At 36.5% G+C, this 18,700-nt stretch overlaps 1 protein-coding gene across 1 annotated transcript; it reads left to right on the top strand.

Annotated features, from left to right (window-relative positions):
• The first annotated feature begins 549 nt into the window (after nucleotides 1–549).
• On the top strand, nucleotides 550–18,665 carry mpzl1l (myelin protein zero-like 1 like). The gene is made up of 6 exons (XM_028467426.1): nucleotides 550–706; nucleotides 4,734–4,915; nucleotides 11,175–11,391; nucleotides 13,366–13,495; nucleotides 15,991–16,096; nucleotides 18,531–18,665. The coding sequence occupies exons 1-6, from the start codon at nucleotides 634–636 to the stop codon at nucleotides 18,624–18,626; spliced, it is 804 nt and encodes a 267-aa protein (XP_028323227.1). The 5' UTR covers nucleotides 550–633; the 3' UTR covers nucleotides 18,627–18,665.
• The last annotated feature ends 35 nt before the right edge of the window (nucleotides 18,666–18,700 follow it).

Raw genomic sequence — 18,700 nt, 5'->3', positions numbered from 1 at the left:
AATGCTCATACAAGAAAATTATTTAATTTGATTATTTGGTTAAATTTCTATATATAAAAAATGCCCCTTGTACAATGTTTTTCTTTTATATTTTCCTTTTTTGTGCTTTTTCTCATGTCGTTTTCGTTATTGCACTGTATTTGGTGGTGTATTTAGTTCACGTTTGTAAATATTGTGCATTGTAGCTTATATATATAATTTATAATAATAATAAACAAAAAACGTTCTAAGTTATCAACAAAGTATCTTATATGATTAAAAGTAAAAGTGGGAATAGTAGGAATTTTGAGACAAAGCCAATCTCTAACGTTACTCCAGAATTTACTTGAAATTGTCCATCCATCCATTTTCATACCCGCTTATTCCCGTTTAACAGGGTCGCGGGGGTCTGCCGGTGCCAATCTGCGGCTCTCATAGGGCGCTGGGCGGGGGTACACCCTGGACAGGGCGCCAGTCCTACTTGAAAGTGTTCAGGTAAACACTGGGTGTTGCTGATCTGCTGCAGTACCCAGGTCTGTTGTTAGGGGGCAACAGCCGCACTGCAGCCGCACCGCACACGCATTTCCTCCCACGAAGGAGAGAAAGGCGTCGGACGGTGAAGATAAGAAAATCAGGATTGTTTACAACAGCAAAATGGAGCCCAAACGGTCCATAAACACCTGTTTACCGTCCGCGCTCACTGGATTTACGCTTTTTGTTGTGTTAGGTGAGTATTGACGTCCGTCCCGTGTTGAGCTCCGGCCTGTAGAAGTAGTATTTAGTGCTCTCTGTGTAGCTTAGCTTAGCGCTGTGTCCTTAGGAAACAGCGAATATCCTGTCACTATTTCACTCATTACTGTCCGATTTGTTCAACTCATCAGCTTTATTTGAGGTTAAACATCTACGGAAACCCTTAATTCATACAGTGTTAGTTTGAAATATCGTCTGTACACATTGAGCCGAGGCTACGTGAGTTTTCCTGTTAAATTTAGTAAAAACTCAATAGACTTTGGTGCAGGACGGAGGCTGCCGCCCATCCGCGTGTCATCGTTTGAAGAAGAATTTAGGGAAAAAAAAGGTTAAACTTCTCTTGAAAATAACTTCTCTGCGTATTTTAGCAGCTAACTAATATGATCCCAACACGATTAAATCAAAATGTGTTAATTTTGAAAAATGTGTGGCATAGAGACATCATTACAGAAAAGGGACTTGTTTGTTTCTTTTAATATCTCCTAATAATGTATGATCATCGGTAAGAGAGCAAATATAATCAAAGACCAAACACTGCAGTTAGAGAGGAAGTCATTTATTAATAATAAAGACTATATATATTGCTTTTGGACCAGGAAGGAAACAAACTTCAGTTCATAGAACAACGTTTTATGGCTGAAAAGAAACAATACACACTAACTACAACACACACACACACACACACACACACACATACACACACGAAAAAAGGCACAAAATAATCAGATAATTACACAAAATGAATTTAAACAAACGGAACAACTACTAAAAGAAACCTTATCCCTAACACTGCAGAACAAAATAAAACTCAAAAAAACTGTTAGATTGACTAAAAAGAAGAAAAATAAACCAACAATGGACACAAAATATCACAATTTACAGACAAAAAAACAATATTCCCAGAGACACAAATGACTATAATTGCAAAAGTACAGCGTGTACATATTAGGGTTGCACAATACTTATCTGGTAATTAGATTAACTTAAAAAACAGTGGACAAATAATGTCTTAAACATAAATATTACTTGGAATAAGGGAAATGCAGCATTATGATGCACACACATTGTTTCTTATGTGTATATAGAATAAATCCAGTGTTTTTTAGACCTAAACCACTTTAAACATCAGACAAAGCTGCATATTTTTTTCCATTCCCAGAGAAATGCAGTGACTTTTAATATCAGGGATAGAAATAGCAGCAAAACGGCCTCCAAACGATCCAAACAGTAGGATGTGTAAAAGGCCTGGTTTAAAGAGGACGGATGGACTCCATCATGTGTTTGTAACGTCTGCGGTTTAGGGAAGTTCTCATCTGACCTTCCTTCCTGCTGCTTGTTTTTACAGTCAAACTAACTTCTTGTTACTTCTGAATGAAGAAAGCTGGTAAAGCAAAGTTTAGACAAAGCTTTAGATTAAAGTTTTTCTCGATGGGTGAACGAAGAACATGGAAATGTGGGAAAGTCTCACGTGAAAACTATTAGATAAATAATCTATTGGTTCATTATTTTTGACAGCAGTTACAAACTTCATCATTATATCACAAAAAAGCAATATTCACAGAGCGATATTATTAAATATCTCTATAATTACAAAGGTATAAGGCTGCACAATTAATTACATTTTAATCGTGATCATACATTTGGTTGCCACAATTAAATTAACCTGATTCTTAGCATTATTTACATTTAAAATACATTTAAACGTATCCGTAGACTGCCACTCTATGCATACGTAGCGCCCCTCATTGGTCAGTTTAGGTGCACCACGTGACTTAAAGTTCCGTCATTTGTGTTTTAGCTCCTATTTATTTTTAGCTACCCCCCTAACCCTTTTATTTTAACTCTATCCCTAACCCTAAAATGTTTATTTGTTGGATATGTATTTTTAAAGGTGAAATTTGTCATGTTAAATATGTTAAAATGAAAAAAAATTATTTGTAAAATGTGGGATTCCAACCCACGTTAGCGGAAGGAAGAATCCTTGAGTGCGACGTCATACACCACTCGGCTATTCTAGCACGGTGAAGACACAAGCACAGATTTTTTTTACCTAATCATGTTCAATAATTGTGATTATAATCGTGATTACAGTATTTACTCAAAATAATCGTGATGATCATTTTGGCCATAATTGTGCAGCTACAAAGGTACCGCATATTTGTATTAGGGATGCACAATACTTATTTGGTAAATTTGATCAGTCCAAGACAATACATTAGGGATGTAAAGATGATATATCATAAATCAGCTAAAAATCGATGCAAATCAGAGTGTACCAAAAAAGAAGACACGGTACGAACCCGTCAGACCAGAATGAAGCTGATGTTTCTTTAAATCTGAACCCGTTTCAACCAGACACTATTCACACCATTCACATCCATTAGTGTGTCTTTCTCACACAACACAACACACACACACACACACACCTTAAAATAAATATGTAAATTCCAAGTCAGGAACATAAGCTGCACTTTTTTTTTTTATTTTGTTTTACAAAAAACAACTTTGCATGTTGATAAATTAGGAAATTTGCGGTTTATTTTGGTTTAAGAGTTGAAATAGTTTGTAAGAAAGCTACAAGAATTAAATATATTAGGAAAATTCTTGACAATTTAAATAAAAGAGCAATAATCTGTATTTTGACTGATCTTTTGTTTCCTGCATAATATGATTTCTATGTATTCGTATTGAAAGGAGTTAAAGTGCATCATTGCATCCCAATCATTGATTTAAGGTTCTTTTTAAAAAACAAATCGGGAATCGAATCATTGATTGAGTGGATCCTACACCCCTACGATACTTTTATACTAATTGTTGTTTTTTATAAGCTTGATAGTTTGGTTATGTTAAATTTTTCTATAAAATTCAGTAAGATTTAAATGGACTTTGGTGCAGAACGGACGCTGTAAATCAAACAGTTAAAATGTAGCTAAAATTAGGGCTGGGCGGTATGACCAAAAATGTATATTGTGGTGTTTTTCTAAATTCTAACGGTTTCACGGTATATGATGGTTTTTTTTTTTTTTTTCATGCATAATCAGGTGTTCACAGCATTTTCTACTGGTTGAGAATCAGAATCAGGTTTATTTTGCCGAGTACAGTTTAAAAAAAAAAAAAAAACAGCACGGAATATGACTTGGTAGTCGGTGGAACAAAAAAACAAACACAAGCCAGCAGCAATAATAATAATAGTGATAAATATAAGGATGAAGGATAGAGGATAAAGTCAAATAAAGATAAGAGAGATGAATTATTGCAGTAGGTTGACTTAGGATGCTCTATTTTACTGTTATGATGAGTGAATATTGTAGAATAATTCCACACTAGTAGTAATACAAGTTTGCAACAGCCGCCCAATGGCTCTTTGCTGCGCTAGCTTAGCTTTAGCGTTAGCTTGATTTATAGCTTTAAATGCTGCATACTCAGTGATGTGGTGGTTTGTTATGGTGAATAAGGTAACGTTTTGTTTGCAGCTCCACCACCACTTATTTCCGTGTTATAGGAATTACAAATTGTGATCCTTTGCTCTTTTTTTTGTGTATTACTGCCGACATGCTAAGCTAACCGTGCCTCTGTGTCCGTGAGTGTTGTTCTCCTGTAGCAGAGGCATGCGCACACAGACACATGCTCACATGAAGCTTCAGAGCTTTTAATTGTCTTTATCCATTTACATGTATGATTTACACCGTAACTAACACCAGAGCTACTGTTTACCTTCTTATTTAGAAGTGCAACGTTGAAAGCAGCGTAGCGTTCTGATTGTTGTGTAATCAAACACACCGGTACGGCAGAATATAAAAAATTCATATCATAATGAAAATATATTCCGGTTTTTGGTATGAACCGATATACCGCCCAGCCCTAGCCAAAATGTATTGGTTAGAGTTTAAACATACAATATTATTTTGAGACCATTTTGTTCAGACATTACATTAGGGCTGGATAAGTCTCTGCTTCCTGCTAATCAGTAAAGAACCGTTCCCTCCATCTTTTCCTCCCCACAGTCACACATGGTGTGAGGGCCGTAGATATCCACGCTGACTCAGAGGTGGTGGTTCAGAACGGCACCACAGGGATCCTCAGATGCACCTTTAAGTCCAACGTAAAAGTCAGTAATTGGACCTCAGTGACCTGGAGCTTCCAGTCCAGTCAGCCCGACAGTCGCTTCTCCAAGTCTCCTTTCAACGTAAGTCCTCCTCACCGCCGCCGCCGCCGCCACCGCCGCCACCGCCGTCCAATCACAGAGGAGCTCCCACAGCTTCAGGATGTTTGCGCGCCATTGTTTAGTCACATAAAGCAAGCATTGTGATGGTTTTTAGGTCCATGTTTCCTGTTTGTACGATGTTTCTTCTTCATGTCTGTTCTTTTCTGTTGTTCTTCTTCTTCTCCTGCTTTTTGTGCTGCGGTCTGTATTGTTCATTAAAAGGTGTGTGAGAGTGAGCAGCTGTGTGTGAACTTCCTTTGGACTCAATAAACTACTGTTCAGTTCTTTACTTGTCTTGGTTTTTTTGTTTTTCTGGTCTTTTCCGGGTCTGTTTTTCTAGACTTGTTGCTGTCTTTTCTTGTTTGTCTTCTTTTGTTATTAAATAATCTGTTATTAAATAATGTTTTTTGTAAAGCACTTTAAGTGTCACGAAAACCACTTTATAAATCAAAACCATAATTATTCTTATTACCACCTTTGTGGTTTAACTTCACCTTGTTGTATTCTTGTGGTTTTGTCTTTGTCTTGGTCTTATGTCAGTTTTGTCTAGTCGTGATCTTCTGTTGTTAGTCTTGTATTTGTCTCAGTCTTGTATTAGTTTTTTCTTGTCTTGTTGCAATTATGTTAGACTTGTGTTGGTCTGGTCTTGTGTTAGTCTTGTCTTGTTTTGATTTTTTTGGGTCTTGTGTTAGTCTCATCTCATTGTAATTTGGTGTTTTTTTGTCTTGTGTTAATGTTGATGCAGGCTCATGTCAGTCCTGTCTTGTGATTTTTGTTGTGGTCTTGGGTTAGTCTTGTCTTGTTGTGGTTTTGGATTTTCTTGTCTTTTTCTTGTCCTGTTGCAACCCCTCGTGTTAGACTTGTGTTGGTCTTGTCTTTGTCTTGTGTTAGTTTTGTCCTTTTGCGGCCTCGTGTTAGTCTTGTGATTTTGTTGTGGTCTCGTGTTAGTCTTGTCTTGTGTTTTTCATGTCTTTTTGCAGTCTTGTTTTAGTCTTGTTAGTGTTGTCTTGTTGTGGCCTCTTGTTTGTCTTTTTTTGTGTTAGTCTTGTTGTCATTTAGTTAAAGTCGTGGTCAACATTTGTCCAAAAATAGTTTTAATTCTAAGTTTTCTGATTAAAATCTTATTTTGAATTAACTTTAAATCTTATTTGCTAAATAAAGTGGAAACAATGTCTGAATCTTTTCTACATTTAAACTTAAATGTAACGCAAACATGATTAAGGTTAAATTCACTGCTTTACTCGTCTTTAATCTTTAAGTTTCTTAGCTTGAAAATAAGCCTTTTACTACTTTTAAAAATGCACTTTTATGTTTAATGAAGTGTGTGTGTGTGCGTGTGTGTCTTCCGCTTTGTGTTGAACACGTTGCGTTAGGCGTGGACCATGTGTAAATAATAGCAGTAATAGCTCGTAGCCGAAGGGGCTGTAGTTTTGCTCTTTGACTGCGAGTCGTGCCAGGACAGATATTTTATTCCTGCAGAAGACACAGGAAGTAGAGCTCCTAGAACACGGTGTCGGTGCATTCAGCCGTTAAACCTCAGCCTGTGTGTGAACAATATTTTATTATTATTAATGTCAAACACAAGTTTAATATGACTTTTCCTTTTGTTTCTGTCTCTATTTAACTTAATGTTTCTCTATCATGTGATACGCTCTACTTTAAATCAAAATATAGTAAATTCTAAATGAAAAACATTATTATAAGTATTCAAATTAATTCTGCAGCAATATATTGTACGATACATAAAAGCAAAATAAATAAATGTTTAACAAATAAAATAAATTATTTGGGTTCTTAAAAGTTTAAAATGTTTATATTATTTTGACATTAGTATGGTTATATTATTATTAATTAATTTTGCAAAATAAATTAACAAAATAAGCAAATATTTGAGTAAAACATTTACCCTAATTTTCTTTGTTTTGTTTTTTTTTTTTTTTTTAAGTCTTGCAGTCATTCTATGGCCCTGTTTACGCAAGAACATTTTCTAGTGAAAACGCAAAAGTTTTGTTGCGTTTTGGCGGTTCATTTACAACGGCAACGGAGTTTTGGTGCTTGAAAACGGAACTTTTTCAAAAACGTGCTCCAGAGTGGGAATTTTTAAAAAAAACTTCCCCCTCCATGTTCGTGTAAACATGGAAATGTAACTTTCTGTATCACAGCCATTTTCACTAAGACTGCAGAGCCTCAGATGTTAGCTTTAGCATTAGCTTTAGCTTTAATCTGACCTATAAAGTTAGACCTGACCCGGCCCATAGCCGTCAGAATACGACCTGAACCAGAATAAAGCTGATCTCTCTTTGATCCTGAACCCATTGATGCTGACACACTATTCACATGTAGGAGAGTTTCTTTAATAACTCAGCTTTATTTAATAGTCACTCGTTCTGCATTAAACTGTAAACATGACAAACAGCTTCATGCTAAGCTACAGATGCTACGTAGAGGTTTAATGCTCAGAGAGCTGCTCTACATATGTAACACATAACAACACAACGAGGCAAAAACTAGTCATTTATGCATTCAATAACTTAATTTATTCATGTACCAGAGGACAGCCTCTATTCACCTCCTCAGCAAACATTTGTGTGTCATCTCCACATCACCGTCACCGCGTAGCGTCCAACCAGAGACCATGTTAAAAAGATAGGAATTAAGCCTGACCCAGGGTTTGGTCAAATATCTGTCAGTATGAGTGCAGCTCTGTGATTGTGATGGTTCCATGTAAACAGATCGTTTTGAAAATGTTGCCGTGTGAATGCGGAGCTTTGTGGAAACAAAAAACGGAAGCAAAACGTTGTCATGTAAACAGGGCCTTGGTCTTGGTCTTTGTATTTCTTTGTCTTGGTCTTTCTTAGTCTTTAGTCTTACACTTATTCTTGGTCTTTCTGAGTCTTGGACTTGTTGGCAAAGGAATGTGTAGTGTTTGTGGTTCAATTTGTTTCATAATTTCCCATAATTAGTGATAATTAATCACTGTTTATCCGTAGGTTTCAGTTCCTCTGTGTTATTTGCTATATGCTGTTTAATCACATGCTCCATGAATCTCTCGTTAGACTCCATAAGCTCTGAAGGCTCTTCTAATCTTAAGGTGTGCCTAATAAAGTGGCCTTTGTGTGTTTGTTTTAACACTCATTGTATAAATATAGTAAAAATAACAGTCGTTACATTTTTATTGCTGATGTGAGAGAACAGTCTCTGAAAGTCTGACTCGTTAGATTCCCAGCAAAGCTGTCTGATGACAATGGTCTAACTGGTCCCAGACCAGCTGACTCAGCTGATTTTAACAACATACGAACACATCGCCACTTCCTCTTTTCCCACAAAGCACAGAGAGCATCCTTATCCCCAGATAATGCTACATGAGTGTTACTGTCCACCCTGCAGACTGTTAGAATCATCACAAATGAAGGTTAGAAAAATTCCTGGAAGATGTTTGTAAACGTTCGATGTGACAGATGTGAGCTGCTCGCAGTCACAGTTCATAATCGTTGCTACAGGTTCATCTCTGTCCCTGTGTTTGTGGATCTTTGGGTGGATCTGATGGAGGAACTTGGATTGGTTCACGTTGTTGATGTTTATCTGGTTTTAACAAAGTAGTGGTTCATGATGTATCGCAGCATAGTAGCTTCTGGTAGCTGTGACGAACACCTCTCACACACACACAGACGGCGGTGTGTGCGGGGGGCGGTGCACACCGTGCAGAGCTAAACAACGTTCTGCTCTTTTTTGGGGGCATACTTGGCTAAAATGAAACAATAAAATATTGCACATTCCTAGTTCAAAGTGACCATAAATTGTGAAATCGGAAATTGGTTAAAAGTTGCAAATTAGAGTGGGCAAAAATGGACAGAAAAAGTGGTAAAAAGGGTTAAAAGTGTCAATATTGGAACAGTTAGTTTAAACTGGCAAATGATGGACATGACAAACTGTGAATGTGGTTAAATTGGCAAAAATAATCATGAAATATGGTGAAAAGAGGTTAAAAGTGACAATAATTGGTCAACATATGTGACATTAGGTGTAAAAGTGGTAGAAAGGGTTTATAAGTGCTGAACATGTCTGGAAGTTGGAAAAAATGTGCAGAAAAGACATTGAAATGTGATGTAGAAGTGTCAGAAATGGGAAAAATGTAGCAAAAATACATTAAAAGGAGCAAAAATATGGCAAGAAAAAGTGATGAAAATATGTTAAAATATGGAAAATTTGGTGTAGTTGCAGAAAAAGGGTAAAAATAAGCAAAAATGGGCTCAAATTGTAAAAAAAAAGCTCTCCCTGACATCAAGGTTGAGAACACCTGAATAAGCAGATTCGGCATCTCGCTGCACGCAAAGCATGCTGGTCCGGGTCAAAGGTCAGGACTACCCAGCTCCCGCCTAGCTCGTGTCATAAAACGTAAACATGGCCGAGTCTGACAAAGATATTGAATATTTTGAGCATTGTAAAGTGGATGTTTTAAAAGAACATTGTAAGAGACGTGGACACGTTGTTACTGGGAAGAGGAAGAAAGAACTGGTGGCCCTCGCTTGGGCATTGTCATTTAAAAAAGCGCCTATAGTTTTGACAAAACAGCAGGAACGAGAGGCTGTCAACCTTGATTATAAATCTCTGCTCGAGATCGATGTTGACAGTTGATCCTGGGGGGGATCGGGCATATTGTGGCGAGAAAGAAAAGGACGCCAACAAACCCCCGAAACCTGCTGGGTGAGAGACACCTCTCTAACATGTACACCACAATATAATATTTATATACTAGTTTACTAGTTAGCTTTAATGTAGTACAGTATCTGATTTAATTACTGATTTAATCCATTCGACACGACGTTCTGGATCTTTTCTTTCAGTAGGAAATGGGATGAGTACGTATGGCGGGTCGCATATACATCGTGAGGTTCCTTTATTACACTCGTGAACGGGGCAAAACTCTTTCATCCACGTATTAAGCCCACGTGTACCGTTGGAACAGCCACGCACTGAACAATGGGACCCTGGCATATTGCCTTAAAACAACCTTAAGCAAAGTAAATGCCTAAAAGTCCGTATAAGTAGCCGGTTGTTCCGCTAGACAGGGGCTTTGTTGACACGCTGGGCAGTCGTGAACTCTGACCCGGATATATTGACCCGGGAATCGCGCATGCGTACTGATAATGCTGATTTGGCTTATTAAAGTGACTGTTTAAGCTGAAAGCTGTCGTTTGACTCGTTATGATTCCATCACTTTTTCTTTATGTTACTTTATGTTGTTGTTATTTGGTTTTATCTGTTTAAACTTGACCACAGGTGAGCAACTGTGAGTTCCTGGTTCTGTTGCATTAACTCGTCCAACAGGCCATACCATAAAGCTGCCTTTTGTGCAGCGCCGCAATCCTGAGAAACTATGAGAATTATGGGGAAAGGATAATAAAGTCCCACAGCAGACGTGACTCGACTTGACGAGGCAAGGTTTTTATTCTCCTGTCACATCCAAAGTGTCTGAAGCTTTGGTTTTGAATTTGCTTTCCTACTTCCTACTCAGGGACGGATACACTACATCACAGGCTGGGGTCAAAGGGAATGCATCATTAACCATTAAATATTACATTATTTCACGATAATATCACACATATGTAATTCAGCGTTGCTGGATGCTGCTTATCAGCCTGGTGACAGATTTACTGAGGACATTACTGTAAACCCAGTATAAAACACAGTATTAATCAGTATAAACCCAGTATAAAACAGTGTAAACACAGTATAAACCAAGTAAAAACCCAGTACAAACGTACAAACCAGTATAAACCCAGTATAAAACAGTATAAACCCGTACAAGCCAGTATAAACCCAGTAAAAAATGGTATACACCAGATTAAAACAGTATAAATTCAGTATAAAACAGTATAAACTTAGTATAAAACAATATAAACCCAGTATAAAACAGTATAAATTGTCTTTTTGTGGGTTTTTTTGTTTTGTAACTTTTGTGTCTTTCATTGTTATTTTTTAATTTTGGTCTAATTTTGTTGTGAGTTTCTCTCGTTCTAGTTATTTGAATGTTGTTGTTGTTGTGTGGTCTAAGGGTGTATTTTGGTTGCTCTTCTGTGTCTTTTTTAGAGTTGTTTTTATACTGTTCTCTCTCTGCTTTCATCAGCAGTTGTGTGTCCTAGTGTGGTAACTGTCAAGTATTTAAAGAAAGTCAAACGAGTCGATACTGGATTTTATTGTTCCCCAATCGATGTTCCTCTCCTCCTTCCTCTTCCTGTAGATCTTTCACTTCTTCATCATCAGTGGGAGGGGCTTCACGGGACTGAACGAGTTCGAAGGTCGAGTTGAGTTCGCTGGAGACATCAAGAAGCAGGACGTGTCCATCAGGCTAAGCCCCACCCACTTCAGTGACAACGGAACCTACTTCTGTGACGTCAAGAACCCGCCTGACGTGACGGGAACGCAGGCTCGCACTGAGCTCAGGGTCGTCCTGAAAGGTGCGTTTCAGAGGTGTGCGTGTGCGTGCGTGTGCGTGCGTTGCTCCATTTCATTCATTCATCTTTTTTTACTTTTTTCAATGTGGAGGAGAAAGAAATTTGTTTGAATGTTTTGAATGAAATAAACAAACAAACAAAATAACGTAAATTGTGCTCAGAACGACATCCAAGATGGCCGCCGTTCAATACAATTCAACTTTATTTGTATAGCGCAATTTACAACAAAGTCATCTCAATGCTCTTATCAAAATATAAAATTCGTAATAAAGAAAAAACCCAACAAGATCCACATGAACAAGTTTTTAGTGACAGTGAGAAGAAACAATTCCCTTTGAACAGGAGTAAATCTCTGTTAGAACCAGGTTCAGAGGTGGCAGCCATCTGCGTGGACTGGTTGAGGTTAGTGGATAGAAGGACCAACACAACAGGATAGAGAGATAGAACATCAGAATGTCTCAGACTAGTTGAGCCATGAACCACAGATCAGGAAGTGACATCATCAGCTTCACCTGAAACAGAGCAGAGAGAGAAGAACGAGGAGAAGACACTGACTGCAGAAAAATATGATACATTATTATCAGGTCATCATGTGTTGGCCTTGGGCCTCACTCCCAGTGCCTAGTCAGCACTTATTATAAAGATGATCAATCTCTTCCTGTTTATTGATAACAGTGACTCTAAGGTCTGTAAATGTGACTGTTTATAGACGAGTTCATGTCTGCTGTAGTGGTTATGTTATGATTCAGTATTTTTATGCAGACTGTAAATCATTCTCATTTCAAGAGTTCCCGGTATACCCATAATACTGATGCACAGGCTACAATAACAAGATGGGAGAATGCTGAGCTGTTCAGCTTAGTTTGTGCTTATTATAAAGCCACTTTGTTATATATCATTGTTTTATCTGCCACAATGATGTAATTTAAAGGAAAATACCTCAGGTTGATGGCGTTTCTCAGCAATTTTTAGGTGTGATTAAGAAAGAGATTAATTAATCACAGAGCATGATTTATTCATCACACATTTTTCACACTAGTAAAAACATGATCTTTGTGCCAAAATGTATGTTTTTGGGGACATGGATTGTCATGAAATCTTACTTTTAACTTGCTTTTTATGAAGGTTAAACATATACATTGTTAAGTAATCAACTTGGTGGTGAATCAACATGTCCTTATTGTCTGTAGTAGAAGTGGTGGTGGCTGCGTCCTCTTCCTATCTTCTGTAATTTGTTCATTATTAAATTGTGGCTCTTGTAGTCTCAGTCTGTGTGTGAGTCTCTCTATTACATATATATATATATGTGTATATATATATATATATATCCTCCACAGTGCCCGCCCACCGCTCCACGCTCGGGGGTGACTATTTATTTGCTGATATTAATATGACAAAGACGCCTTTTAAAGGGTGAACGATTTAAAATCCCCATCAAAACATGAATTAATATATCTATTATCATTTATTTCTCAGGTAGATTCTATCCATTGTGGTCCTGGTGCATCAGCATTAATCTGATGTGTTTATTTTGCAGCACCTGTCAATATGAACATAGATTAAACTCAATCTTTTGATGTAGATATCTGATTAATATTCAAATAAGCGTAACAAATGTTTTAATTATTTTCAGGAAGAGATCATGTTTCTATGGCAAATAAAACCAAAGTTATGACAAAATATCCAAATTAGCAATACGGATGGCGGCCATCTTGGATTTGTTGATTTTGAGTATGACCCATTGGTTTACCAGCATGGATCCCATTAGAAATGGATTCAACTACTCAAAAACCCCCATGTACACATTTAATGGTTTCTTCCAGAAGTGAAACATCTGAGCCTAATATTGCTACATATCTGCCGGGCTAATATAAATAACGAGATCTATAAATTACTTTTTACTCATAATGGACTCGTGAAAAGTTTGTGTAACTTCAAAATAAAAGTCTGACTTAGTAGTAAATAATGTTTTTTCAGAGTCTCTTCCCATGAGCACCACAACAGCCATCGTGGCAGGCGTGTGTGGAGCTTTACTGCTGCTGGTGCTCATCGCCGTGGTCGCCTGCGTCGTCATGAGGGTTCTTCACAACCGCCACGAATACGAAGGGTGAGTCGGAGCTTTTACCAGCTGATCACACTTTGCATTGAACTAAATCAGAGCTGTGGAGAATAAGGTTTCACTGCTGCTATACGACGTTTAGCTACTATGTGTGTCTGAATCCAACTCTGGCCTTTGACCTCTGACCTGCATGGTTGCAGTGTGTCTTACTCATTTTTAATAAAGTTGTGAAAATACTTTCCTCTGAGATGGGATCAAATGGTGCTGGGTTAACGGTGTGAGTGCTTCCTGTGCTAGATTCACTGTATGAGTTAGCTTCACCGTTTTAGCTAACCTTGTGTTTGTTCTAGTCACTAAACTTAGTGTTTGTGCTAGCTTCACCGTTTGTGCTAGCTTCACCGTTTGTGCTAGCTGATCCTTTCACGTACCTGATCCTTTTGGATCTTTTCAACGCATGCGCGTACACTATGTCACTTCCTTTACTCAATCCTTACGACAGAGCTCCAGAGGTGTGATATTTGAATGTAAATCGATCACACGACATGTGTTAAATATTTTAATAGTACGCATGTAAAAATGTGACTGTTTGTGTGGTGTTTTTAATTGTTTATTAAAAAAAAAAGACAAAAAGGAAAAAACCACTGCAAGACAATAAATACAAAAATGTATCAAAACACAATACACAACATTGACAATCAAGAACCAAACAGAAAATAAAATAAAAACCGAAAATAAATCAGAATTCACTCAAAACATAGATTTCTAGTTATTTTTAAATAGCAGGGCTTTAACCATTTAAATAGTTTTTTTTATTTAAATTTAAAAACATTTTATAGAACAAGTACAGATACAAACAAAAAGGCACATTTTCACATTAATACAGATTGTAGACAAAGTTAAGCCTTTTATATTGTACATAAACTGCCGTTAAATAGTTTGACCGGATGTAGATGCGTTTTGCACGTGTTGAAAGGCTCTGAAAGGATTGGGCACTGACACTAGCCTTACCATTTGTGCTAACCTCAGTGTTTGAGCTAATCACTAACCTTATCATTTGTGCTAACTGTGATGTTCAATAATCTCATTGATCTGAGCTGCCTTCATACATGAGGAACCTGGTTCACACTGACACTCTTTTATTTTTCACTTGAATAAAATATCTGATTATCAATGTTAAAAACAACCAAAGGAAAATATGAGTTCTGAACATCTTTCAAATCATTATAACATTTATTATTCTAATTCTGCTTTTTTTTATTGTTTTATTTTATTTCTACATGTACTGTATACTATACTACTGTATACTGTATACTATCTAAGTATACCTTTTTTGTAATTCACAGACTAGTTTGCTTGCACTAATGGTTTCTTACTGGATGGTCTTACAGGCTGTTTGCAAAGCAAATCTATTTATTTCCCCCTAAAAATTAGTTAAAAAAAACCAAAAACTTGTCACTCTTTTTAAAAATGTTAAAAAAAAAAAAAAAAAAAAAACCTCAAGTATTGATTTAGGTTTCTTAGTCAATCCACTGTGTGGCGCTCTAACACCAACTATAAAGCTATTTATTTTATTCTAATAATATTATTTCATGTTTCTTTGTCATTTAATGATTTTTATTTATGGAATTCCTCCCATTAAATGATAATGAAATAATGAAATTTCCCACTAAATTTAGTGACTCGTGAATCTTTTCTGGGATTTATTTACTGTGACCAGGTTCCATGAAGTAATCAGATTACATCACTCCAGTGCATGTAAACATCTCTCTTCCTTTTTTTCTGCCAAATTAACCTAAAGGTTGTCAAAAACATTTTTACATTTATTATTATTATTATTATTATTATTTTATTACACTTATTATTATTAATACATGTATTTTTATTCCAACATATTTATAATTACATTTGACTTGTGTTGAGTTTCTCATGTGTCACTTATTGGAGACGCACTGATGGGATGATACTGGTTTCTTACTGGAGGGATAAAATTAAATCCATTAAAGAAACTACAATTTATGGTTTATCCAATTTAACACTTGGTTTATTTTTATTTTTTTTATCCATTATTTTTTTATTTGTTACTTTTAACTTCAACCCAAGGTCTGACTGTAATAATATAAGTGTTTGTGTAAGTTTAGATAATTTACCATCTTTTTCCCTTTTTTGTTGTTGGTTTTTTCAAAGATTTTCCCATTTAAAAAAAATTCCAATAAAACAACATTAGAGTAAATAATATGAGTTTATTAGTTTTGTAATAAATACTAGTTAAAGTTATGAGAAAAAGGTACTATATTTAGTTAATATTTTACACTTATATATATATATTTTTTATTAATGTTATGAAATGATTAGTATTTTATTATAATTTTAAAAGATTTAATTCTTTTTGCTGTTTTTTTTTTTTTTTTTATCCCTCCTAATGATATCTTGTTATAAAATGTTAAATCTGCTTTGGATCCCATCAGTGCGTGTGTGTGTGTGTGTGTGTCTCTCATTGTGTCGTTTTTGTGTGTTGGCGCTCACACCGTAAAACCTAACATCAGATGCACGTCCCTGGAAAGCGTGAGTTCTCGAGCTCCGCAGCCCCTGAAGAAGGCGGAGTCTAACCTGGACGGCTGCAGGAGCACTGGCCAATCAGGGCAGCTACAGGTAGGAGCCAGGAGCCAAATGACGGTGCAGTGCACCGAGACGCCACGGTTCACAGCGTCATTATAGGAGAGACAACTTACAGTTTAAATCCAGCTTTATTTTTTATAAATCTATCTTTATATCTCTATACTCTATAACTCTATATACTTATTTATATATAACTATGTTGTTATCTTGTCTCTATTGTTAGATCTCTATATTTCTATCTTTCTGTCTCTTTTTTTATCACATTTCTGAAAGATATCTATTTTAATCTCTATCTTTATATCTCTATACCTTTCACTCCACATACGTATATATCTTCTTATCTATATTGAACTATGTCACTATCTTTACTCTATTGTTGTATTTCTATCTTTCTATCTCTGTTTTCTCACCATCTCTGAATTGATACATCTATTTTAATTTCTGTCTTTATATCTCTATACTCTATAAGTCTACATACATATATATTTTCTTATCCATATACAGTGGTGATCATAAGTCTGAGCACGTCAGATCAAAATGTAAATAAATGTGAATAATGAAGCCACAGGAAGCTGAAAACATCTCCTAAAGACTTTAAATTACAGATGAGACATTCCCATAATATGTCAAAAAAATTGGGTTTTAATTCCATTGTTTACATTTTCAAAATAAAAGAAAAGGAATAAAGGCTCGTATAAAAGTCTTGACACCATATACTATATAGACCTAAATGACCCTGACAGGGTCATGGCTTGTTCATCATTAGGAAAGACCAGGTGATGCAGATTTCAAAGGTTTTTAAATATCCACTCTCATCTGACTTTGTCCCAACAATCCAGCACCATGGGGTCCTATAAGCACCTACAACCCTGAGACTGAAAATCATTCATGCTCACAAAGCAGGAGAAGGCTATAAGATGATAGCAAAGCATTTTCAGGTGCTCTGTTCTGAATGTAATTAAGAAATGGCAGTCATCAGGAACAGTGGAGGTCAAAGCAAGATCTGGAAGATCAAGAACAATCTGAGACAGAACAGCATTCAGGATTGTGAGAAAAGCAAGTCAGAACCCACGTTTGACTGCACGATCCCTCTAGGAAGCTTTGGCACACACTGGAGTTGTGGTACACTATTCATCAGAAGAAAACCTCTCCTACGTCCTCACCACAAAAATCAGCGTTTGAAGTTTGCAAATGAACATGTGGACTAGCATGAGTCATTTTGGAAACATGTCCTGTGGACTGATGAGGTTAAAGTAGAACTTTTTGGCTGCAATGAGCAAAGGTACGTTTGGAGAAGAAAGAGAACAGAATTTCATGAAAGGAACATCTGTCCAACTGTTAAGCATGGAGGTGCTTTGGGGTTGTATTGCAGCCAGTGGCACAGGGAACATTTCACGGGTAGAAGGAAGAATGGATTCAATTCAATTCCAGCAAATTCTGGACGCTAACTTGATGCCATCTGTGGAAAAGCTGAAGTTAAGGAGAGGGTGGCTTCTACACATGGATAATGATCCTAAACACACCATGGATTACATCAAGAGGCACAGGCTGAAGGTTCTGCCATGGCCTTCACAGTCTCCTGTGGAGTGTGTGACAGACAACACAGAAACCACTGGAAGAACGAAGATACCTCAAAGTACTGAAAGACCCTTGGCTGGCTACAAAAGGCGTTTACAAGCTGTAATACCTGCCAAAGTATGCGTTACATGGTATTAACTATATAGTCAAGACTTCTGCACAAGCCTTTTTTACTTTTCTATTATTTTGAAAATGTAAAAGATGGAAATAAAACCATTTTTTTTTTACATATTATGGGAATGTCTCATCTGTAATTTGAAGCCTTTTGGAGATGTTTTCAGCTTCCTGTGGCTTCATTATTCACATTTATATACATTTTGACCTGACGTGCTCAGACTTAAGACCACCACTGTATAACTGTTATTATCTTGTCTATTATTACATCTCTATACAAATCTTTCCATTTCTATCTTTCTATCTTTATTTTATCACCATCTCTGAATTGATAACTGTATTTTAATATCTTATCTTTATATTTCTAACTACATTCATATCTCTTTCTCTCTTTGTATATATATATCTTTTAATCTTTGTTTTCATATATCTCTATTTCATTTTATGATACTTTCTATATATCTACGGTACATTTCTATGTTTATCTCTTTATACGTATCATTCTTTCTTTTTACTAAAAACATCTCTATCTTTCTACCTTTACCTCTTGTTCTATGCATGATATATCTATATTTTTCTACATCTCTCTATCCTCTATCTAAACCTGTATCTATCTAAAGGTAACTTCATGTCTATATCTATATATCTATATATACGTGTATGTCTATGATTTGGTTCAGTGTGTAACAAACCTTCTGAGCGTTGTTTTATTATGTTATTGTGTGTGTGTGCGTGTGCGTGTGCGTGTGTGTGCATGTGTGTGTGCGTTTTCCAGGGCCCGGTGATATACGCCCAGCTTGATCACTCGGGCAGCAAAAACTCCTTCCACAAGATGGAGCCGGTGGTCTACGCCGACATCCGTAAGAACTAAGGAGGAGGCGGAGTCTGACCCCCCACCCCCACACGGACCATTTGACGTGTCAGACCTCTGCTGAGTCAGCTGCT

The sequence above is a fragment of the Gouania willdenowi genome, chromosome 14 (assembly GCF_900634775.1).
Source record: "Gouania willdenowi chromosome 14, fGouWil2.1, whole genome shotgun sequence".
In the NCBI taxonomy this organism is placed as follows: Eukaryota; Metazoa; Chordata; class Actinopteri; order Blenniiformes; family Gobiesocidae; genus Gouania; species Gouania willdenowi.
Note: the sequence above shows the minus strand (reverse complement) of the source record. Positions and strands in the feature narration are given on the sequence as shown.